The 24,319-nt window shown below is 39.4% G+C and overlaps 1 protein-coding gene across 6 annotated transcripts in view; it reads right to left on the bottom strand.

Moving 5' to 3' along the window:
- Window positions 1-12,134: 12,134 nt before the first annotated feature.
- cfap20dc (CFAP20 domain containing) overlaps window positions 12,135-24,319 on the bottom strand; it is a 492,691-nt gene continuing 480,506 nt past the window's right edge. For all 6 annotated transcript variants that reach the window (XM_072280490.1, XM_072280488.1, XM_072280492.1 and 3 more), the window contains 2 exons: window positions 20,377-20,483; window positions 12,135-12,995 (listed from right to left, as the gene is read on the bottom strand). In XM_072280490.1, coding sequence (XP_072136591.1) covers window positions 12,883-12,995; window positions 20,377-20,483 — 220 coding nt within the window. In that variant the 3' untranslated portion in view covers window positions 12,135-12,882. The remainder of the gene's footprint in view (window positions 12,996-20,376; window positions 20,484-24,319) is intronic.

The following is a 24,319-nucleotide window of genomic DNA, read 5'->3' on the forward strand; positions in this document are numbered from 1 at the left end:
TTACTAATTTCTGGTTTAGAGTTATTTAAAGATTTGAGTAGAAGCTACTAGATGATAATAGAGTGCAGATTTTCTCTTGTTTGTGGTTAAAATTGTTTGGTGAGCTTCTTTGCTGGTTCCTGCTCCTGATTCAGCGGCTAACATTTTTAGTAGATTGCAGTGATGTAAATCTGAAAACAACATGTGCTCCACTCTCACTCCCACCCACAGTCTCTCAAAAGCACACCACTGATGATCAGCTTGCCTCCTTCCTGGGCTGCAGTTGGCTGGAATGATCTCAGGCGGTCCATGACATTACGGCCCAGTGGCCTGGTTTTTAAAATGCACTCAAATTTATGTCAGCTAGACTCCAATAAATAGCTGCTCTAACTTTACGCCACTGACCACCTTACCAAAATCTGACATAAACCATAAACTGTCGCATATTAAATATCAGAGGATATCTGATTGATATTATAATACATCCTCAGGTCATAATTCTTATTCGGCTCAGAATAAGATGAGAAGATTTTTCTGAGCAGAGAAACTGAAACAGAATGGCTACATCTTGTGGATCTGGATACCCTTCTTGGGTATTCCTAGTGTATGCTCAGTTGATTAAATTGCAGTCAGTTTATATATGAACACTTTTACTTATGTTGCATTCTTTTGTAAAAATGCAATTGTTTTGTGAGAATTCTTCTTTGAATTTTAATTTTGATGTCAACATATATCGAGATAGTGTTGCTCAAAAAGAAAGGAATTAGCATTTTACCAGAAATAGAGAAAATAACAAACCTTCAATTCTGCTTGCGATGAGGATATACATTAATCAAAATCAGAATACTCGGCAAGAGGACATTGCATAACAAAATCAATTGACTTTCAGACTAAAAGGAATAACACTCTAATACTGGATCAAAAATCCCATATTGCCCAAAGCATTCAGAGCTGCAGGGTGGAGAGGGTTTCATTTCTTTTCTTCAGAATAATAACCAGAAGGTAACTTACAGCATCAAAATCCATGGCTTCATATAAGAAAGACAGTGCAAAATTGGAAGACAAAAGCCACTGAGAATTATACTGATCTTCTACACTATATACACACTTTCAATATGTTAGAACCATGGAAATTAGCATGAGAATTTATTGCATTTCTTTGACATATATTTGGAAATTTATGCCTTGGTGTTGCCAGCAGCAGATAGATCATAATCCATATCAATGAAGAGCACTCTAAAACCTTCTCACAGATGGTATAATGTCAGGCTACATGTGGGTATCAAAACGTTGTTGGATTTGTCCTTGACCAGGTTATGAGGCAATCTAATATCTTCTGCCAGCTGAAACATAAAAGCATTTCTTTTCAGAGCCACTTTGTCATTTTCTCCCTTGCTATAAAGTTTGTCAATCACTTAACTGAATATATGTATATTTTAAAAATTTATGCTATAGATAAATAGAGACTCTTCTTAAAGCATTTTACTAAATTATAATACACAGAGCAAGTGCAATTAAATTAATTTGAGATTAGTAGCAATGGATCTCTGCATTCTCAAATGAATACATATAAATTTCTGCTCTCTGGGCAGTTAAGGGAATAAGCAACAAGCATGCTTGCCTTGTATTATATTTTAAACATTTAAAGTTCTCTGAGGGCACAATGATTTTTTTTAATAGATTTAACTATCCTGGAATCATACTAGATTCTGCACAAGCACTTTATAAAAAGAAACTATTTAATTGCAATGACTTCATATTTTCCCTCTTGTACAGTATGCTGAGGAATCATTATAGTCAATAACACTACAGATACACTGTGCATCCAAATCCATTTCACATCAGCGCTAGACCTATAGGATAACTGGTTTCTTATATTTGGCCAGATCATGCTGACAACTAGTGAACAGTTCAATAGAGAAACACAGATTCTCTTATGATGCACGTCTGTATGTTCCAGACATAACAGCTTCACATAGTAACATGGAAGCATCAAACAGGAATTGAGGTCACCTGTAGGTACATTTAGCCTCCAGCTGAATGGAGTTACTATCCTCCCTTGGAAAGTGAAAAGTTTATTTCATATTGTATTTTAATTAATACTTTTATTTAATTTACTTTTATTTGATTTAGTTTTTATGTAAATTAAATGTGAATAAGTGAATATATTATTTTAAGCCTTCAGTTATTTATTAATATTTATTTTATGAATTACTTAAAATTTATTTGTAGTTTCTCAAAGTCTCTGACCAAAATGGAGATTTTGAAACTATGGCAAGGATCTTCTGAGATCTGTAGGCCACCAAGATGGTTTGCGGCATATGGCCTTTGTTTTTGCTGCCTGGTCACTGTTCACAAACCATTCCACTTTGCAGCATGGCTCAAGTAGCCAGGCTCTGGCTACGTCCACACTACACTGGATAATTTTGAAAACAAAGCTTTTTCTCTTCGTTTTGACCTTCCGTCCACACTGAAACGGCGTTTTCAGCCCCCGAAAATGGAGATTTTCAGAAACGGTCTCCAGAGTGAATAAATCTGAAAATGCTTAATATCCGTTGCAGTGTGTACGGGGTAACTGGAACTTTTTCAAACCGCTGTCATGACGTGCCGGAACAGATGGCGACAGTGCGGCATTTCATTGTTTTCTTCTTAATATTCTTCTTCTTATTATTACTACTTTACTGTCGCCAGACAATTGATACTAGAGTGTACAATCATCACAGCGATGTTTGATTCTGCGCTTCTCAGAACCTAACAATTTCAGAACAGACGGCAACGAGACTGAAGCCAGTAGAGTTAGAAATGTACTCACCAAATACTTTGACCCACAGCTTACTGAATAAATAAGTATACTCACTTTGCCCTGCTTTCTGTCCTTGCTTGTATGAAGGTGGTTTACCTATTTACGCAAGTACTTCTCTGACAATAGATGTGTAACAGCCTAATGTAACATTGTATGGAAATACAAGATAACACTGATGCAGACATGTTTTATACATTTAACAAGGTGCTTTATTAATGCAACAGAGTTAGTCAGTTTTTCAATGTTCGTCATCAGCCGGGTCATACTGCCCGTGAACTCCCTGTCGGTTGCCTCCATACGCTCCAGTATTTGTTTTTGTTTTAGTTTTAAGTCCTCCTGCGCGAGAGCCAAGAGCAATTCCTTTTAAGTTTTTCTACTCTGTAACTGGACAAACGCTCACTAAGTATACCGTTTCCTCTTTGCTTGTTTTCTGTGTGTCCTGCGCGTGCCCAGTCGAGGAGATTTGCCCAAATATCCATCTAATATGGACAGAGATATTTTGAAAAACGCTTAGTGTGTATGCCTGTTGTTTTTACTCGAAACTGACGTTTTCAAAATTATCCGGCGTAGTGTGGACGTACCCTCAGAGTACCTTGGGAGCTTAATGGTCACAAAAGATCATTGTGACTGTAGACATCTAAACACTATTCGGGTCCAGCGTAATATGATACTATTAACAAATGATCACTGCTCATTTGAATTATATTTCATACAGCAAAGTTAACTGTAATGTGCTTACATTAGGATACTTTGCATCTTATTTCCTTCAAAAACAATTTCATCAATTTTAATAAGGTGCAAATTGGACACTTGCCAGGTGAAGCGTGATTATCACCTCAGTCTAAGACCTAAGCTCAGTTGAATGGATCCAATAAGCTTTACATAATAAAACACGAGGGATGAATATTTGACTGGCAGCTCCTATGTAACTGTCCCTGACAGCTCAAATTAGTGCAAATGTGTTTAAATCTTCTTCCTGCTCTTCCTAACCATACAAAAAAAATAGAACATAATGTCTCTGATGAATGGTTTGGCCATTTGTATCTAAAAACTGCAACTGGAGGACAATAAATTGCATTTAAAAGTGACTGTCTGTCAGAAACACTCACTTCATGGAAGATCCACTGAATTCCAGAGAAACAGTTAAAAAGGCCTTTTGTGTAGCTTCTAACAATCTCTTATTGGCGATCTCCCTCAGAAATTTCAAGTACACATTGGCAGCAAGACAACAAGCCTTAACTATGTATGAACTATGAACTGCTTTTGGAAGAAGAAAAAGACTGCATAAAATTTCTGCAGAGATAACCAACAGTAAACCTGGAACAACATGTCCATACTCTGGATGTATTCTTGAAGCTGTGGCATTTATACTAAGTATTGAAGAATTAGCTTCCTCAATTGGGGTTACTGGAGTAGACATTAGACTACATACTTCTTTGACTCACCCCCCCCCCCCCGCCCACCAAATGACAGGAACTTTTAGAGTTAACATCACATTATCTCTGTCCTCACTTCTGTCAACTATCCCGCATCCAATTGTGCCTTTTTGTTCAAAATGCATTCCCATTTATTCCCAGTGGCAGACCAAAAAAGGTAACAAATATGATTTTATTATTTACATAAATCAGTGCTAAAATTTTGTGATCATTTATCAATAGTTAGATGCTGCATCATTGAAGTACACCCATGTATTTATACACGGTCATACTTGAATCCAACAATGTCATGACCTAGCCATCGAATCAATTTTTTATATCAGAATTTGACCTCACTTTTTTTAAAGAATTAAACAAAGCTTTTATTGGAAGTTTCTATTTGTCATCTGAGATAATTTGATTAATCTCTAACTTGCTAAATTTACGCAAAAAACAAATTTTGACATTTAGTTTGGTTGGAAACATGTATATATTGCAATGATTGCTATATTCCAACCAAGTTCATGTTGCAACAAAAATTATTATCAGACAATTCAGCACTTTCAATTACATATAACAAAAAATGATTAGCTTCTCAGCAATACAGAACACAATTCATGTGATTACCACTGTGTTTGGAAATTGAAGTTTTATTGCTGCTCCCAGGTTGACCATCACCAATTTTTAGAAATAGTTCATAACATATTGAAGAAAAACACTGGGTTGGCTGAACTACTCTACAGATGAACTGTCAACATAACTGCTGTGACTGAATTGCCTGCTGAAATTGGACACATATTGGCAATTTACAGAGTTAGTTTGCTAAGAGTTTTGTTTTTACTTAGAATTAAAAAAGGGGTATGTCATCAAATTAGCAGAAAGAATGGATGAGTTGGCCAGTTGGCTGTCATTTAACACCCATCAAATTCTAAGCAGTATTAACTACTGTATCCTAACATAAGAGTAAACTTTAAGAAATTTAACAAAGAAATCAAACTTTACTGAATATTATTATTACATTTTGCCTTTCCTAGGCTACTCAAAAAACACTCTGCAATGGTAAAACTTTCATTTCATATCTTTCATATCTGACCATATAGGGGTCCTTGTTATTGATTTTAAATTTTCTTCTATAAATGACAAAGCATTTTAATCCAGCTGTCTTTATTTCTTGCACCAATACTAACCTGCTGCTGGAAGCAACTTGAGAAATACTTTAATTTTTGGCACATCTGCACGATACATGTAGAGCACTACAAGGAATAAGTTTAAATAGTAAGAAAAATGACGTCTTCCAGATCTACATTTTTTGCATAATTCAGTTTTAAGAGACACTCCTCTGTAACATGATTGCTTTGCCTTACATAGAACATAGAATAGTACAGCACAGTACAGGCCCTTCGGCCCACAATGTTGTGCCAACCCTCAAACCCTGCCTCCCATATAACCCCCCACCTTAAATTCCTCCATATACCTGTCTAGTAGTCTCTTAAACTTCACTAGTGTATCTGCCTCCACCACTGACTCAGGCAGTGCATTCCACGCATCAACTACTCTCTAAGTAAAAAACCTTCCTTTAATATCCCCCTTGAACTTCCCACCCCTTACCTTAAAGCCATGTCCTCTTGTATTGAGCAGTGGTGCCCTGGGGAAGAGGCACTGTCTATCCACTCTATCTATTCCTCTTATTATCTTGTACACCTCTATCATGTCTCCTCTCATCCTGCTCCTCTCCAAAGAGTAAAGCCCTAGTTCCCTTAATCTCTGATCATAATTCATAATCTCTAAACCAGGCAGCATCCTGGTAAATCTCCTCTGTACCCTTTCCAATGCTTCCACATCCTTCCTATAGTGAGGTGACCAGAACTGGACATAGTACTCCAAGTGTGGCCTAACCAGAGTTTTATAGAGCTGCATCATTACATCGCGACTCTTAAACTCTATCCCTCGACTTATGAAAGCCAACACCCCATAAGCTTTCTTAACTACCCTATCTACTTGTGAGGCAACTTTCAGGGATCTGTGGACATGTACCCCCAGATCCCTCTGCTCCTCCACACTATCAAGTATCCTGCCATTTACTTTGTACTCTGCCTTGGAGTTTGTCCTTCCAAAGTGTACCACCTCACACTTCTCCGGGTTGAACTCCATCTGCCACTTCTCAGCCCACTTCTGCATCCTATCAATGTCTCTCTACAATCTTAGACAATCCTCTACACTGTCTACAACACCACCAACCTTTGTGTCGTCTGCAAACTTGCCAGCCCACCCCTCTACCCCCACATCTAGGTCGTTAATAAAAATCACGAAAAGTAGAGGTCCCAGAACATATCGTTGTGGGACACCACTAGTCACAACCCTCCAATCTGAATGTACTCCCTCTACCACGACCCTCTGCCTTCTGCCAATTCTGAATCCACCTGGCCAAACTTCCCTGGATCCCATACCTTCTGACTTTCTGAATAAGCCTACCGTGTGGAACCTTGTCAAATGCCTTACTAAAATCCATGTAGATCACATCCACTGCACTACCCTTTTCTATATGCCTGGTCACCTCCTCAAAGAACTCTATCAGGCTTGTTAAACATGATTTGCCCTTCACACAGCCATGCTGACTGTCCCTGATCAGACCATGATTCTCTAAATGCCCAGAGATCCTATCTCTAAGAATCTTTTCCAACAGCTTTCCCACCACAGATAGAAGGCTCACTGGTCTATAATTACCCTGACTATCCCTACTACCTTTTTTGAACAAGGGGACAACATTCACCTCCCTCCAATCCTCCGGTACTATTCCCGTGGACAACGAGGACATAAAGATCCTAGCCAGAGGGTCAGCAATCTCTTCCCTCGCCTTGTGGTGCAGCCTGGGGAATATTCCGTCAGGCCCCGGGGACTTATCCGTCCTAATGTATTTTAACAACTCCAACACCTCCTCTCCCTTAATATCAACATGCTCCAGAACATCAACCTCACTCATATTGTCCTCCCCGTCATCAAGTTCCCTCTCATTGGTGAATACCGAAGAGAAGTATTCATTGTGGACCTTGCTCACTTCCACAGCCTCCAGGCGCATCTTCCCACCTTTATCTCTAATTGGTCCTACCTTCACTCCTGTCATCCTTTTGTTCTTCACATAATTGAAGAATGCCTTGGGGTTTTCCTTTACCCTACTTGCCAAGGCCTTCTCATGCCCCCTTATTGCTCTTCTCAGCCCTTTCTTAAGCTTCTTTCTTGCTTCCCTATATTCCTCAAAAGACCCATTTGATCCTGGCTTCCTAAACCTCATGTATGCTGCCTTCTTCCACCTGACTAGATTTTCCACCTCACTTGTTCCTTCACCCTACCATTCTTTATCTTCCTCACCAGGACAAACTTATCCCTAACACCCTGCAAGATATTTCTAAATATCGACCACATGTCCATAGTAAATGTCCCTCCAAAAACATCATCCCAATTTACACCCGCAAGCTCTAGCCTTATAATTTGCCCTTCCCCAATTAAAAATTTTCCTGTCCTCTCTGATTCTATCCTTTTCCATGATAATGCTAAAGACCAGGGAGCGGTGGTCACTGTCCCCCAGATGCTCACCCTCTGTGACCTGACCTGGTTCGTTACCTAGTACTAGATCTAGTATGGCATTCCTCCTAGTTGGCCTGTCAACATACTGTGACAGGAATCTGTCCTGGACACACTTAACAAACTCTGCCCCATCTAAACCCTTGGAACTAATCAGGTGCCAATCGATATTAGGGAAGTTAAAGTCACCCATGATAACAACCCTGTTATTTCTGCACCTTTCCAAAATCTGCCTCCCAATCTGCTCCTCTGTATCTCTGCTGCTACCAGGGGGCCTATAGAATACCCCCAGTAGAGTAACTGCTCCCTTCCTGTTCCTGACTTCCATCCATACTGACTCAAAAGAGGATCCTGCTACATTACCCACCCTTTCTGTAGCTGTAATAGTATCCCTGACCAGTAATACCACCCCTCCTCCCCTCCCCCCCCATCCCTTTTAAAGCACTGAAATCCAGGAATATTGAGAATCTATTCCTGCCCTGGTGCCAGCCAAGTCTCTGTCATGGCCACTACATCATATTTCCATGTCTGTATCCAAGCTCTCAGTTCATCACCTTTGTTCCTGATGTTTCTTGCATTCAGGTACACACACTTTAGCCCTTCTACCTTACTACCTTTACTCCCTTTATTCTGCTTTGAATTAAAATTTTAATTAATTTTAATTAATTTTTAATTAACCTTCTACGGGTTAATTTTATATTAAAGGAATAAAGGTGAACCTATGCACAGAAGCAAATTAAGATGAGGCACAATGTAAAACACACATTGAGGAAGACATTGGTTTTACAACAACAACAAAAGGATATTATATTTATTGGGACATGGAGGACAGCGAGATCAAGGTATGATCTAATCTTCTAGGACATTGATATCAAGGTAGTATTGTGTCTCTTGAATAACATTAAGGTTGGCAAGTCCTTGGGCATGATAGGATCTATCCCAGAGGGAGATGCAACAGAGGGCACTGCTGGGGGGGGGGGGGGGGGGAGGCGGAGAGAGAGAGAGAGAGAGAGAGAGAGAGAGAGAGAGACAGAGAGAGAGACAGAGCTAGAGACAGAGACAGAGACAGACAGACAGACAAGGGAGGGCATTGCTGGGGCCTGGACAGGGATGTTTGTATCATCTCTATTCACAAATGAGGCCCAGATGACAGGGTTAGCCAATAGTTACTCTTTAAGAAGGGCAATAGGGATAATCCAGGAAATTATAGGCTAGTGAGCCTTACACCAGTGACAGGGAAGCTATTGAAGAGGATTCCTGGGGAAAGGATATGCATTTAAAAAGTGTGGGCCTATGCGGGATAGTCAGCCTGGCTTTGTGCAGGGCTTGCCTTCTGAACTTGATGTGTGTTTTTTGAGGAGGTAATGAAGATGATTGATAAGGGTAGGGCAATTAATGTTGTCTACACTGACCTTAGTATGATATTTGAGTAGATCCCTCATAATAGGCTGATGTAGAAGATAAGGCCATATACAGTCTACTGTGACTTGGTAAACTGGATTCAAAATTGGCTTGGCCATAGATGATAGAGAGTAACGATGGAGTGATTTATCTTATTGGAGGTCTGTGACTGCTAGTCTTACACAGGGATCACTGCTGGGACCTCTGTTTGTGATATTATACAAAGGATTTGGACAAATATGTACAGGGGATTAGTAGGTTTGCAGATGATACAGGCTGGGATTATGGACCGTGAGAAACATTGTTAAAGGATGCAGTATATTATAGATTAGCTGGAGATATGGCCAGAAAATAGCAGATGTAAGGGGAAACTTTACAGTAAGTTGCAGGACCCTCAGGAGTATTTGTATGCTGAGAAATTTTGGGGCAAAAATCGATAGCTCATGGAAAGTGGCAACATAAGCAAATAGAGAGGAAAAGAAGGTGTACAGCTTGCTAGCGTTCATCATCAAGATACAGTGTAAAAGTCATGTTGGAGCTGGATAAAACTCTAGCTTGTCCACAATTGAAGCATTCTGTGCAGTTCTGGTCACTCTTTTAGAGTGGGAGCTTGGAGAGGGTGCAGAAGAGGTTCGTCAGGAAGTTTCTTTGATTTGAGAATTTCACCTATCAGGAGAGGTTGGAAAAATTTGAATTCTTTTCTCTGAGGTAGTGGAGGCTGAGGGGAGTCATCATAGAAGTTCATAAAATTATGAGAGGCATAAATAGACAGTCATAGGCTGCTTTCCAGGGTGGAAATGTCACATATTAGAGGCGATAGGTTTAAGATAAGAGGGGGACGGTTTTAAGGAGATGTGGGAGGCAAGTTTTATTACATAGTGTTAGGTGCCTGGAATGTGTTGCCGGGGTTATAGTGGAAATAGATATGAGAGAGACATTTACTCAGGCATATGACATAAAGGAATGGAGGGATATGGATTATGTACAGGCAGATGGTATTAGATTAATTTAGCATCCAGGTTGGCAAAGGCATTGCAGGCGTAAGGACCCATTTCTGTGATATGCTGTTCTGTTTTAGGCTAAGGAAGTTGAGTGAGCTCAAATATATGAAGCCGAAAGGTAATAACAGCAAAAAAGACTTGTATAGAAATGCTCATAAACTCTTTTATGAAAGAAGTATAACACTCCGTTATGAAGAGCAAGTCATTCCATGAAATCAAAAAGCTAAAAACCCCCAGGTGCAGATGCTCATAATTTGGTAGAAGACCTGTTCTGACGAAAGGCCATCACCTTGAAGCATGTACATTGTTTAGGCTGATTTATACTTGTGTGTCAACTCGACGCTGTAACCTACACAAGTGGCCTACGTGCGTTGTAAGCACTTATACTTGTACGTTGGTGTGTCTGCGTCGCTCTGCAATTCGGGCACATCGTGCATGCACACAGACCTGCCCGTGCAAGGCTTCATGGTCATGGTAGTCCTTCTTGGGGTAAACAATTTTAAAGCAAGCATCTTTTTTCATAAAAGCGAAATGTGTCCTCCATAATTTCAGAGGTCTGTAAAGCTTTATGGAAAGCATTGCAGCCAGAGTTCCTTCCCTGCCCTTCAGTCGCCCAATGGGAAGCTATTGCAGCGTAGGAGGAAATACGATGCTCCCAGGCGGACCAATCACAGTTGTTGTGTTCTGCGTTGCTGCGATGCGTAGTTACATTTTGGGAGAGGTGTGCGTCAGCCTACGGCGTAGGGATCCGCGTAGGCTCTGTGTAGGGTTCGCGGCGACGGCGTCGTGTTGACGCAGAAGTATAAATCAGCCTTCTGGCTCTCCTGGCTGGCTTTATCCAGCATTTTCTGTTTTCTTTCCTTTGAATTCCTGATTACCTGCTATTGGCTGGTAAGTGAAGGGCACAGTCTATGCCAGACCAGCATTATAGTCGAACCTTGATCATTCTGTGGATTAGATTTTCTGACATGGACAAAAAGCCCTAATTTTTCGTATTATTGTGCAGTTTTTTCAAGCTACATTATTTGGAGATCAGTCCTTGGGCAAATAATTTACTACCAGGCCTCTGTCTGAGACATGAGAAATTTCTGTTTGTTACCATAAACTGGTCTAAGCAGATGTAAGCTTAGATTGATTGAAAAAAAAGTATCTGTTGTCTGACCTTTAAAATTGTCAAGTCACCTGTTGATATTAGGCATTAGTGACAATTAGAATTGTGCATTAAATTATAACTTGCACTCTTCCTTCACACAATTTTTGGTGTAGCTTTGGGCAGTGTATCAGAAACATTTTGCTGCATAATCTGACTTACATGACATCCAGTATTCAGTGTTCTAGAATACGTACCTGATGATCTTTGTGTCTCTTAAAGGATCTTCTCTGCACCTTCATATTAAACTATGTCCTCAATGGCCTAGACAGGAATCTTTAAAAGCAACTTGAGAGAATATTTCCAAATAGGAAAGTAGACATTTTACAGTCCTTCTCTTGTGGAACTAGGAAAAAGTCACTTTAGGTTTACATAGTCTGGTTCTCTTCTCTCTCCAAGATGTGTTTGAGGATTTGGTTTTGCATCACTGACTGCCAAATTTCTAAATGGGCTGATCTGGTACTTGGGCACTTAATTGGTTTCTGCAGCTCATTGGTTTTATGCAGATGAAGTTGAAGTGATGGGGCTTGGAAAATATCCTCGCAGCACTGCCAGTTTCTTACAGACCTTACCTTCACACTTAACGAATCAAGGACGGAACATCAGCAGAATTTATTTTTCAAATGTACTCACTCATCAGAGATGAAGAGGAGAACTAGTGCTACTTTGCATTTTAAACATCCTATCTTATCCTTCTTGGCTACTTCTAATAAAGGAATTATGAAAATCAAGTAATTTTGCATTTTGTGATCTGGAAGATAATCCTCTTTATTCAGTTGTAGATTCTGTATCTAAACGATTCCTTTTAAAGTGATGTCACACACACACCAAAGAGTTACGTGTTTAAATTGAAAATAATTTTTTTCTGAAATATTTATGATCAGATGTCTATCAGCTTACTAATATTAACAGAAACCAGCATTATACTGTATCAATGTAGGTACGAAAAAACGCAAACCAAAATTGCCAAGAAATTCAACCCTACTTAGTACTTCTTAATACATTACAGTCAAATCAACACATTCTACTCTGCCTCTGAAATATATTCCTTGGATTATTAGGCCAAATACACCAGGCTGAGATGATTTATGTGTCAACTACTGGTGAATTTCAAGGCAACTATTAATTTATTTCTATTAATAATGTCTGCAAAGTTCATTTCTTCAATTTGACTATTTAACAATGGCCATAAAGTATTATTTTGTTAATAATAATTTTGTTTTGTAAAATTCAATGTAAGGCATGGGTCACGCCAACCACACACACGAGAAAATACAAATGTGTACATGACATCGCAGAGAGAAACATGAAAATGTAGAACTCTGGAATGTGCGCAGACACCTGACTAAAGGAAGGCAAAGTGCTTTCTTTCATGTCGAAGAGCTGCTGCAGTTCTCAGATGGCTACCTCTATGTCTGTATCACTCAGCCTTCTTCTGATTGGAGTATTCCCATTTTACAATGGTTGCCAGGATTTACTTTGAAACAAAAATCCTCTTGCAGCTTAAGCCGTTGCTATGCAACAGTGATACTTCAAAGTCCTCAATTTTTAAATTCATGCCAGTTCGTAGTATTTTCCCGTTTTTGGATCGAAGTAACAATTCAAACAGGGATCATATAACAAATCCAGTACTTCATCCTGATCTTCTGTAACACTGGCTGTGTCATCTGTCAAATATAACAGAATTCTATGATGAAGCATGTGAAAACATTATACTCTCTTGATGAAATATCTGCCTCGATACTATATGGAGTTGTTCTTTTACTCTTTTTGGCAAAGCACATAATAATCTTTAGGAATCAAAACAAATAAATGCTCCTTCACGTGAAAAACATCAAATAGTTTGCACATTGTGTTGAATACCACTTATATTGATAATTTAGCAAAAGCAAATATTGCTTCTTTTAGAGACACAGAACAAGGTCCTTCAGTCCATATGTGTTCATACCAAACAACATGTACATTCAGGCTAATCTCATTTCCCGGCATTTGGCTAATTTTTAAAGTTATGATCTGGAAGATAATTCTCTTTATTCGGTTATAGTTTTGCTATCTAAATGCTTCATTTTAAAAGTGTTGTCACATACACACCGAAGAGTTATGTGTTTGAATAAAAATGTTATTGTTTTTCTGAAATACTTATGATCAAATGCCAAACACTCAATGTTTGACAACATTCCCTCTTTTGTCATCCATACACCTGGTCACATACATCTTAAATATATCAAATGTACCTGACTCAACCACTTTCTCGGGCAGCTGGTTCCATATATCTATTACTGTGTAAAAATGTTGTCTCTCAGGTTCTTATTAAACCCTTTACCCCCCAACTCTAAAACTATGTTGTCTAGTTTTTAGTTCCCCAACCCTGGAAAAAAGACTATTCACCCTGTCTTTTCATTGCTACCATCAAGGAGGTGGTACAGGAGCTTGAAGACGCACACTCAATGTTTCAGGAGCAGCTTCTACCCCTCCACCATCAGATTTCGGAATAGATAATGAATTCAGGTTCACTACCTCTTTACTTTTTTTTACTTTTTGTTTTGTACTCATTTAATTTAATTATACATGCATTTTTCTTATTGTAATAATATAATAAATATATCAATTGTAATGAACTGCTATGGCAAGACATCAAGTTTCACAACATATGCTAGTGATATGAAACCTAATTTTGATTCTGATTCTTTGCCCAGATGAGTTTTGCAGGATACCACCATGGAATTTCCTATGGAAATTTGAAGGAACGAAGGCCTACCCTGTTTAATGTCTCCTACAAGTTAGTCTGTCAAATCCTGGTAAATCTTTTTTCCACACTTTCCAGTTTAAAAGGCACCTTCTTCCTTTCTAAAACTGAGCACGGCGCTCCAAATGTGGCCTCACCAATGTGTTGCACTATTACAACATAACCTCTTAATTTGTATATTCATTGCCCTGACTGATAAAGGCCAGCATGCCAAAAGCCTTCTTCCCTGCCCTGTCTCCCTGTGGCTCCACTCTGAGTAGTCCCGTTGTCCAAGGGTGCCCTTTTCCACAAATGTACCCAGGTCCTTCAATTCAATATAAAATTCATACTTGGATTTGTCCTTATCAGAATTAAATTCCATTTGTCCACAGCCCACCTACCTAGCTGCTCACGATCCTGCTGTCGTTCTTGATACGCCTCTCCAGTCCATGTCACCATCTATTTTAGTGTTATTTGCAAATCTACAAACTATTCCTCAAAATATCCCCATTCAGGTCATTAACACAGATGACAAATAACAATGGGCCCAGCACTGATTCCTTGTCACAAACCCCCAGTCTGAGAAAAATCCCTGTTTCCAATTATCTAGCCCATTTTGTATCCTGTTTACTAGCTCTCTTTGGATGCCAAGTGATCTAACCTTCTGGGCTGCCTACCATGAGGAACCTTAACAAAAACCTTCCTGAAATCCACACATATTACCTCTACCACAACATCCCCCCTCACCTCATCACATTATTCAAAAAACTCAATCAAATTTGTAAGACAATATTTCCCATGCACAAATTCATGTTGGCTATCCCTAATCAATCCCTATATTTCTAACTGTAAGCATATATTATCAGAATGCTTTCCAGCAACTTACCTGCCATGGATAATGGGAAAAAGGGTCTATAATTAGCAGATCAGTCTTTACAGCCCTTCTTAAAGAAAGGTACAACATTGGCTATCCACTATCTCTGCACCTCAGCATTGTATAGTGGTTGCAAATATTTCAGCGAAGACTCTCCAATTTCTTCTTAAAGCTTCCTATAGTGTTCTTGGATATGCCTTGTGTAGAAGGTTGTCATTGGTTACAATGGGACATTGATAGGATGCAGAGCTGGCTGAGAAGAAAGGTGTGAAGTGGCTCACTTTGGAAGGTTGAACTTGAAGGCAGAAAACAAGGTTAATGGCAGGATTCTTAACAGTAGGGAGATATTACAACACAGGGTTTTCTGGAGTTCGGAGATCAATGCCGGCACTGTTCTGTAAGGAGTGTCTCTACATTCTCCCCATAGGTTTTCCCCTGGGTGCTTCAGTTTCTTTCCACAGTCCAAAGATGTACCAGGTAGGTTAATTGGTTATTGTAAATTGTCCTGTGATTAGCTTAGGGTTAATCGGGTTTGTCTGGGATTGCTGGAGTGGCAAGGCTCGAAGGGCTGGAAGGGCCCACACCTCGTTGTATCACTAAAATTAAAATAAATTCTAAAGTAGGGAGGAAGAGAGGGACCTCAAGGTTCATGTCCATAGATCTCTCAAAGTTGCAGCACAAGTAAGATAGGCTGGTTAAGAAGGTGTGTGGTGTGTTAGCTTTCATTTGTTAGGGGACTGAGTTCAAGAACTGTGAGATAATGTTGCAGCTCTTTAAAACTCTGGTTAAACCATTCCTGGAGTATTGTGTTAATTTCTGGTCGCCTCATTATAGGAAGGGTGGTAAAGTTTCAGAGAGGGCAGAAACCAGAATGCTGCCTGAATTAGAGAGCATGTCCTATGGGGACAGGTTGAGCGAACAAGAGCTTTTTTCTTTAGAGGGAAGGAAGATGAGAGGAGACTTGACAGGGGTGCACCAGATGATAAAGAGGCATAGATAGAGTGGGCAGCCAGGGACTAATACAAGGGGGCATAGCATTAAGGTGTTTGTCAGAAAGTTTAGGGGGATCTCAGTAGTTTTCTTTTTAAGCAGAGTGGTAGGTATGTGGAATGCACTGCCAGGGGTGATGGTAGAGGCAGATTCATTAGGCCCATTTAAAAGACTCAAATAGGCACATGAATGAAAGAAACATGGGAAGCTATGTGGGAGGGAAGGGTTAGATTGATCTTGGAGAGGTTAAAGGGTTGGTAATAACATGGTAGGGCGAAGGGCCTGTACTGTGCTGTATAGTCCCTATGTTCTATTTACCTCTCCACTGTAATACTGCTTCTAAACCATCTACATTAATGTTACCAGGTTCAAGATCTTCACATATTTCTTTATATTAAAAACAACTTTGACAACTCTGCCCATCGCCACACACCGTGGTCCGTAAGGGGTCTTGTTCTCCCCTAACTCATTCTTCCTCCCTTAGTGTACTTTAAAAAAATCTCAGGATTGTCCTTAATTTTTTCATGGCTCCCCTACTTTCCTTCTTGAATGTAGCAGCTTTCTCTTTTACTTTGACTGGAATATGTAGTCCTTGAACTCTTACTATCTCTTTTAAAGACCTCCTACTTGCCTGAGGTCCCTTTGCCTGCAAACAACCTAGCCTAATCAGCATTTGCAAGCACTCATCTAATATCATCAAATTCCTTCTTCCCAATTCAGAAGTAGAGACTGTGGACCCATTCTGTCCATTTCCATAAATATTTTAAAGCTAATGGAATATGGTCAATGGTCCCAAAGTGCCCCTTTACCATGTCCTCACTCATTTGCCCTTCCTTATTTCCCAGGAGTAGATGAAGCTTTGCCGTAATAATTTTCCAAATATCTTTGAGATCCAAAATTCAACATTCACGTGTGCAATATTTTCAGGTGGAGGACATCCTGCAGGGCCGGCTCAGAATTTCAATTCAAGTAGGGCTGGTAAAATCATTGCAAGAGAACATGAAGTTCAAATAACAATTATATAACAGATTATAAACCATACTACAAGACAGGACACAGAGATATGGGCAGTTTAAGTAAACTGAACAAATTAAAAGTAGCTATTGCTAATCCATTCAGGCAACTGAGGTATATTATATTTTTGAAACATTTGTAATTGTTATTTGTGTAAGAATTCTACACTTACTATAAAACTGATGATACTTCTTTGAGAAATATTTATTGCTCACTGAATAATTCCTACACTTCCAATTTAAACAAATCGATGCAGGATGTCATATCGTTGAGATGATATTATAAGGCAGTTGAAAGTAAAATTTTGCAATGACGTGTATCTCATCAGCACAGAGATTGAAATCATTTGATTTATACTGCAAGTTTTGAAGTCTTTGTACAAACTGGAGCGCTTCAGTAATGAAAATGAAGGAGGCATTTACATTGCACCTACTGATCTGAAGCTAATCCATGCAGCTCAATTTTAAGCCAGCTAGAACCTTGTATAAGTCATCATACTCACCCTGTCTGGTTAGAATTTTGATTATTCTGTTTAGCTCTATGAGTACCCAGACTTAAGCATGGATAGGATTAATTCCCAAAATCTAAATAAATTAATGTGCAGCATGCAGGGAGGATAAAAACTCCCAATTCTGAAACAGATAAACTGAAATCAGGTGGTTTATGGACTGGGCAGGGTTTCAATTGGGTTTTAGAATTCAGTGCGTATACAGTATATGCAAAACCAAACTGCAGGTTCTTTTAAGAAACCATCATTCACAAGGCCTAATGTTAATTTGAATTTATTTTGCTTATTTAACTTGCTTTTTAAATGAAAATTCAACCACAGCCAAATATGCTGTGTGGTGAAATCTTAAGAAAATCACTTCAATTTTAAGATGAATATTTAGTTGTTATTTATCTCAGTACAAGTCAAAAGTACTCCAATTAACCATTTCTAATCTGCAGAATTTTGGTGATATTTTCAAATTAAATACTGAGCATTAAAATAAATGGTAAACAATTAATAGAAAAGGTGAAGAATTAAAAAAGATGCTCCTTTAAAGAAAAAAAAATTATAATAATTCTGAATATATTTCATCCTATTCACAAATTTCTGGACTTTACATTCTGAATGTGAAGCCCAGCTTCAAGATATGCCCAGATTTACAGTGGTTTACAATAGATAGAAGCTAAAATGTGAAGATTAAGATTGCTGATTTGGATTCTCTCCCAATATGTGACATTCGAAATAAAATCTGCTGCCAATAGCTTGGGAAAGCTCAGGTAAACATCCTTCAATTACTTCATCTCAGAAGTTCTAAAAGAAAGTTAGGGTCAGCCAATTACAGAAAGCCCAGACTTCACCAGGAATGAGTACAATGATTACTAAAGATTGTGTATAAATACACTTAAAGTTATAGTATAATTTGAAGAAGGATTGAAAAAGGATCTAGTGCATTTCCGGTTTATATAACGAATAAACTCTCCTCAGGCTTCCAGCTGGGTACAGATATCAGAATTACAAAGTTTTATACTTCCGATATTTAGTGTGAAATTACTTAAAATTAAAAATTGGCGATTGTAGGGATGACTTGCAGTGGACTGAAGCTTGAGCATGTAGATATTAAGGAAGAGGATGTGCTGGAGCTTTTGGAAAATATCAAGTTGGATAAGTCACCGGGACCAGACAGGATGTAACCCAGGCTACTGTGGGAAGCGAGGGAGGAGATTGCTGAGCCTCTGCCAATAATCTTTGCATCATCAATGAGGACGGAAGAGATTCTAAGGATGGGAGGGTTGTGGATGTTGTTCCCTTATTCAAGAAATGGAGTAGAAATAGCCCAGGAAATTATAGACCAGTGAATCTTACTTCAGTAAGTTGATGGAGAAGATCCTGAGAGGCAGGATTTATGAACATTTGGAGAGGCATAATATGATTAGGAATAGTCAGCACGGCTTTGTCAAAGGCAGGTCGTGTCTTATGAACCTGATTGAATGTTTTGAGGATGTGACGAAGGTAGAGCCGTAGATGTAGTGTATATGAATTTCAGCAAGGCCTTTGATAAGGTACCCCATGCAAGGCTTATTGAGAAAGTAAGGAGGTATGGGATCCAAGGGAACATTGCTTTGTAGATCCAGAATTGGCTTGCCCACAGAAGGCAAAGAGTGGTTGTAGACAGGTCATATTCTGCATGGAGGTTGGTGACCAGTGGTGTGCCTTAGGGATCTGTTCTGGGACCCCTCCTCTTCGTGATTTTTATAAATGACCTGGATGAGGAAGTGGAGGGATAGGTTAGTAAATTTGCTGATGACACAAATGTTGGGGGTGTTGTGGATAGTGTAGAGGGCTACCAGAGGTTACAACGGGACATTGATAGGATGCAAAACTGGGCTGAGAAGTGGCAGATGGAGTTCAACCCAGATAAGTGTGAGGTGGTTCATTTTGGTAGGTCAAATATGATGGCAGAATATAACATTAATGGTAAGACTCTTGGCAGTGTGGAGGATCAGAGGGATCTTGGGGTCCGAGTCCACAGGACACTCAAAGCTGCTGCGCAGGTTGACTCTGTGGTTAAGAAGGCATACGGTGCATTGGCCTTCATCAATCATGGGATTGAGTTTAAGAGTGAAGAGGTAATGTTGCAGCTATATAGAACCCTGGTCAGACCCCACTTGGAGTACTGTGCTCATTTCTGGTCACCTCACTATAGGAAGGACATGGAAACCATAGAAAGGGTGCAGAGGAGATTTACAAGGATATTGCCTGGTTTGGGGAGCATGCCTTGTGAGAATAGGTTGAGTGAACTCAGCCTTTTCTCCTTGAAGCGACAGAGGGTGAGAGGTGACTTGATAGAGGTGTACAAGATAATGAGAGGCATTGATCGTGTGGATAATCAGAGGCTTTTTCCCAGGACTGAAATGGCTAGCACGAGAGGACATAGTTTTAAGGTGCTTGGAAGAAGGTACAGAGGAGATGTCAGGGGTAAGTTTTTTATGCAGAGAGTGGTGAGTGTGTGGAATGGGCTGCTGGTGCTGGTGGCGGTGGTGGAGACGGAAACGATAGTGTCCTTTAAGAGACTCCTGGATGGCTACATGGAGCTTAGAAAAATAGAGGGCTATGTGTAAAGTCCAGATAGTTCTAAGGTAGGGACATGTTTAGCACAGCTTTGTGGGACGAAGGGCCTGTATGGTGCTGTAGGTTTTCTTTTTTTCTATGTTTAATAATAGTTCCTATATTTTCCTGAATAAATCTCTCAGAGTATATAGATATCATGTTTTATGTAGAAAGTGTTTAATAACTATAACCAATGCTTGTATCTATATGGTCAGGTAAAGGTTTACATAATTGCAGTCATCTGTTGGAGATTATATGCATCCTGGTGTACTCTGTTTCATTGATGTAAGTTTGGTAAACTTTTGCTCTATTAAATCACTGAGCACAACAAATAAGAAACAATCTTACTGTTTAAGTCTTGAAGAGGAAATGGTTGTCTGGGTGAAATATTTTTCTGGTCCTTCATCTGTTCACTGGGCAGAATGATGGGAGGACTGAAAATATTACCCCAGTCACTGAAATCAAGCAGAAATAATAATTAAATTTTAATTATGATTAGTATGGTGCAAAAGATAAACTACTAGAAGAACTCAGCAGGTCAAGCAGTATCTGTGGAGGCAAAAAAATTCAAGTTGAGACCCTGCATCAGGACTGAGCGTTTGGAGATAAGAAAAGTGTAGGATCTCTAGGTTCTTTTAGGATCTCTAAATTCTTTTAGGAATCCAAGAATGAGTGAAAACCTGTTGCTTCAATGACTGTTTTTTTAAAGTTTAAACAAAGGAACAGATAGAGAACAAGGAGCAAAGAAAACAAAAAAAGTAAGATTAACCACATTCCTAAGATAGAAGAATCCAATCAAAAGTCACAGTCAGAGCACATGTGTTAAATGCTAATACTTAGCCAATGAAAAATGAAAAGGTGGCAAACAATTATGTAATTGCTATACCATGTTTTCCACCAGTAGGAGGAGACAAAACACCACATATTGTGAAAATACACGCGTTTGTTAAAAATACAGATCATGTATCAGTAAAAACTACGATTTTAATCTTAAATTAATTCAACTAATATCTTATCCAAAACATAAAAAACAACTGATTCTAACAACAAGTATATAGAGAAAAGGGAAGGGTGAAACAGAGGCTGATAAGTGGATAGGTGGATTGGAGAAAGTAAGGATGATGGGCAAATGGGAAAAAATTGTAGAGGGGATAGGAAGGATGAACCAAGGGAGAATAAACCCATGTAGAACGATATGTGGGTGACTAGCAGCTGAAACCACATTGGGGGAGAGTGATGAGTCTTAGTATGCTGGGGATGGGGAAGAGGATTGAAATAGTGAACAAAGGGACAGACACCATGGGTGAATGTGAGGGAATAGGAAAAGAACACAGAGTTGGGTTAGCTGAAACCGGAAAATTCAATGTTGATACATTCACGCAGTGGGGTAGCCAAGGGAAATATGAGGTGCTATTCTCCTAGTTTGTGTTTGACCTCATGGTGGCTGTGGAGAAGGCTGAGGGTAGAGAGGTCAGTGTGGATATGAGAAGGAGCATTGAATTGACAAGCAACCAGAAACTCAAGACAGCCATTGCAGACAGAGCACATGTACTCTACAAAATGGCTGCCAAAGTCATATCACAGGCACAAGTACTATAGACCAGGTTGGAGGAGGTGTACGTGAATCTCCACTTCACTCAGAAGAATTTTTTAGGATGGTGGTGAGATAGAAGGTGTCAGAATAAGTGTTGCACCTCCTATGGGGGTTGAAGGGAGAAGTGCCAAAGACAGGGAGGGGTGGGTGTGGAGGGATGACTAGAGCTGGGAGTCACAGAGGGAATGTACATCAGAAAGGGTGAGGAGAGGGAAAAATGGGACTGGCGGTGGGATCTTGTTGGAGCCGGCAGAAGTGAAAGAAGAATAATATGCTGCATGCAGAGACTAGTGTGGTGAAAGGTGGGGATCAGGAGAACTCTGTCTTTGTGTTGTCTGGAGGCAGGGAGGGTCTGAGAGCAGAAATGTAGGAAATGGAGGAAGTGAAGCTATGCTTTCTGAAGGAAGTCATTTGAGAAGTTCAAGTAAGGTGGCTGGGGCCGGGTAATTGGAAGATGTCAAAATGATGGAGGGTATGCAACATGTCTTGGATGAAGGTGGGAAGATTCTTGATAAGGGGAGATGGGATAATGTCAGGGCACAATGAGATAAATTTGGTGGAACAATAGCAGGCAGAAGCAATAGGTCTACCAGAGAAGTCCTGTTTCTGGATATTAGTGTCTTCATGATTAGTAAACTTGTGTTGTGGAACTGTGTTTCTGCAATGTGATAATTCTTGTATTTTTCAAGGATGAGAAATTACACTTTAAATAGGAAGTAATCCTTCTGCCAATGATCCTTGAGCTTCTATATCTGAGATCTCCTATTAGCACTCTCATTGGATGAACTTAATTATTTATTAGTTAGGCTGTTTACAGCATGGACTGCCCTTAGAATCCTGACAATAGAAGTGGAGTTAAATCCAACAACCTATAATGACATTAAAATATATTCTACCACAATATTATACTAATAAAGTAATTCATTGAAAATGTGCAAATTGTCAGAAAATAAATAAATGGATTTACAGTTTCGTGATGAATTAAACCCAATGCAACCACTTTAATGCTTCTTTTCTTAAGGACAAGCTGGTAAATTCAAAGGTTATAAAAGATCAATGCAAGAAATTAACACCCTGTGGCAGATGGGGTAAAGAAACAGGTATATTACTCCATTTTAATTTTATTAGCTGTAAGGAGAGGATTGTAATACGAAGTTAGTATAAATAACTTAGACTAAATAATAAATCACAGAATTTTTAATAAAAATTCTAATAAAAGTAGTGATATAAAAAATTCCAAGATATTCAGAAACAGAAGAGATTCTGCAATGCTGGAAATCTTGAGTAACACACAGATAATGCTGGAGGAACTCAGTAAGTCAGGCATCTATGAAGGGGTATAAAGAGTAAACACTAAGACCCTTAATCAGGACTGTTGTGTCTTTGCAACTACATATCAATTAAATAAAAATATGCATGCATTAACTGGTGTATTTACATTGCAGCGGGAGAGAAAGAAAAAGAGAGAGGGGGGAGAGAAAACAATGTGCATGGCATGCGTGGACAACAGATCAATATGCAGTGCTAAGGGAGGGGAGTGTTATTGCTCCTCCTTTAGATTAACGCAACATAAAACTGTATATCTACAAAACATTCAATTTCCCTTTCATAAACCCATATTCCAGATAAACAGACTTTCACAATAACAGCCCATAACGAACTTCACTATACTGAAGATTCAGTCTTTTGGGTGGTGCTCTATTTCTTTCTGGATTGTGCCTCTGGACCTGTGGAGTGACATCAGGTTTGGCAGGTGTCTTGTCTAAGACAATGTTCTCGGTTGCTGGTGTCACATTGCTGCCAGTGACATGATCATCACTGAGAGATAAGTCCAATCACTGCAATGTGTCCATGTTGTTGGATGCATTCAGCTCAGGTGTGTTCTTTAGTTCATTTAGTTGATTTTGTAGAACTGTAACTATTTTGTTGAATGTCTTGCTTGCTGGCTTTGCAGGAGTTACTAGGTTGTGTAAGAGGCTCTACGTTCTAGCACCCATTAAGCTGAGAAGCGTGAAGGCTTTCCTTTCTTCTCCACATCGTTCGCAATACAATAGAGTTCAATTCTCTCACTGCACGACTCCCAGCCTCCATTAGCACTATCGAATTCGTCAACTTTCCCGTCTGAAGCCATCATCTTCTTATTTTCACTTTAACTTTACTAGAGGATTGGAAACTTTTAAAGAGCAACAGAAGATAACTAAAAAGGCAATACGGGGAGAAAAGATGAGGTACGAAGGTAAGCTAGCCAAGAATATAAAGGAGGATAGTAAAAGCTTCTTTAAGTATGTGAAGAGGAAAAAATTAGTTAAGACCAAAGTTGGGCCCTTGAAAACAGAAACAGGTGAATTTATTATGGGGAACAAAGAAATGGCAGACGAGTTGAACAGGTACTTTAGATCTGTCTTCACTAGGGAAGACACAAACAATCTCCCAGATGTAATCAACAGGAATTCTGCAGATGCTGAAAATTCAAGCAACACACATCAAAGTTGCCGGTGAACGCAGCAGGCCAGGCAGCATCTCTAGGAAGAGGTACAGTCGACGTTTCAGGCCGAGACCCTTCGTCAGGACTAACTGAAGGAAGAGTTAGTAAGAGATTTGAAAGTGGGAGGGGGAGGGGGAGATCCAAAATGATAGGAGAAGACAGGAGGGGGAGGGATGGAGCCAAGAGCTGGACAATTGATTGGCAAAGGGGAT

Source organism: Mobula birostris, chromosome 16 (assembly GCF_030028105.1).
Source record: "Mobula birostris isolate sMobBir1 chromosome 16, sMobBir1.hap1, whole genome shotgun sequence".
Classification (NCBI taxonomy): Eukaryota; Metazoa; Chordata; class Chondrichthyes; order Myliobatiformes; family Myliobatidae; genus Mobula; species Mobula birostris.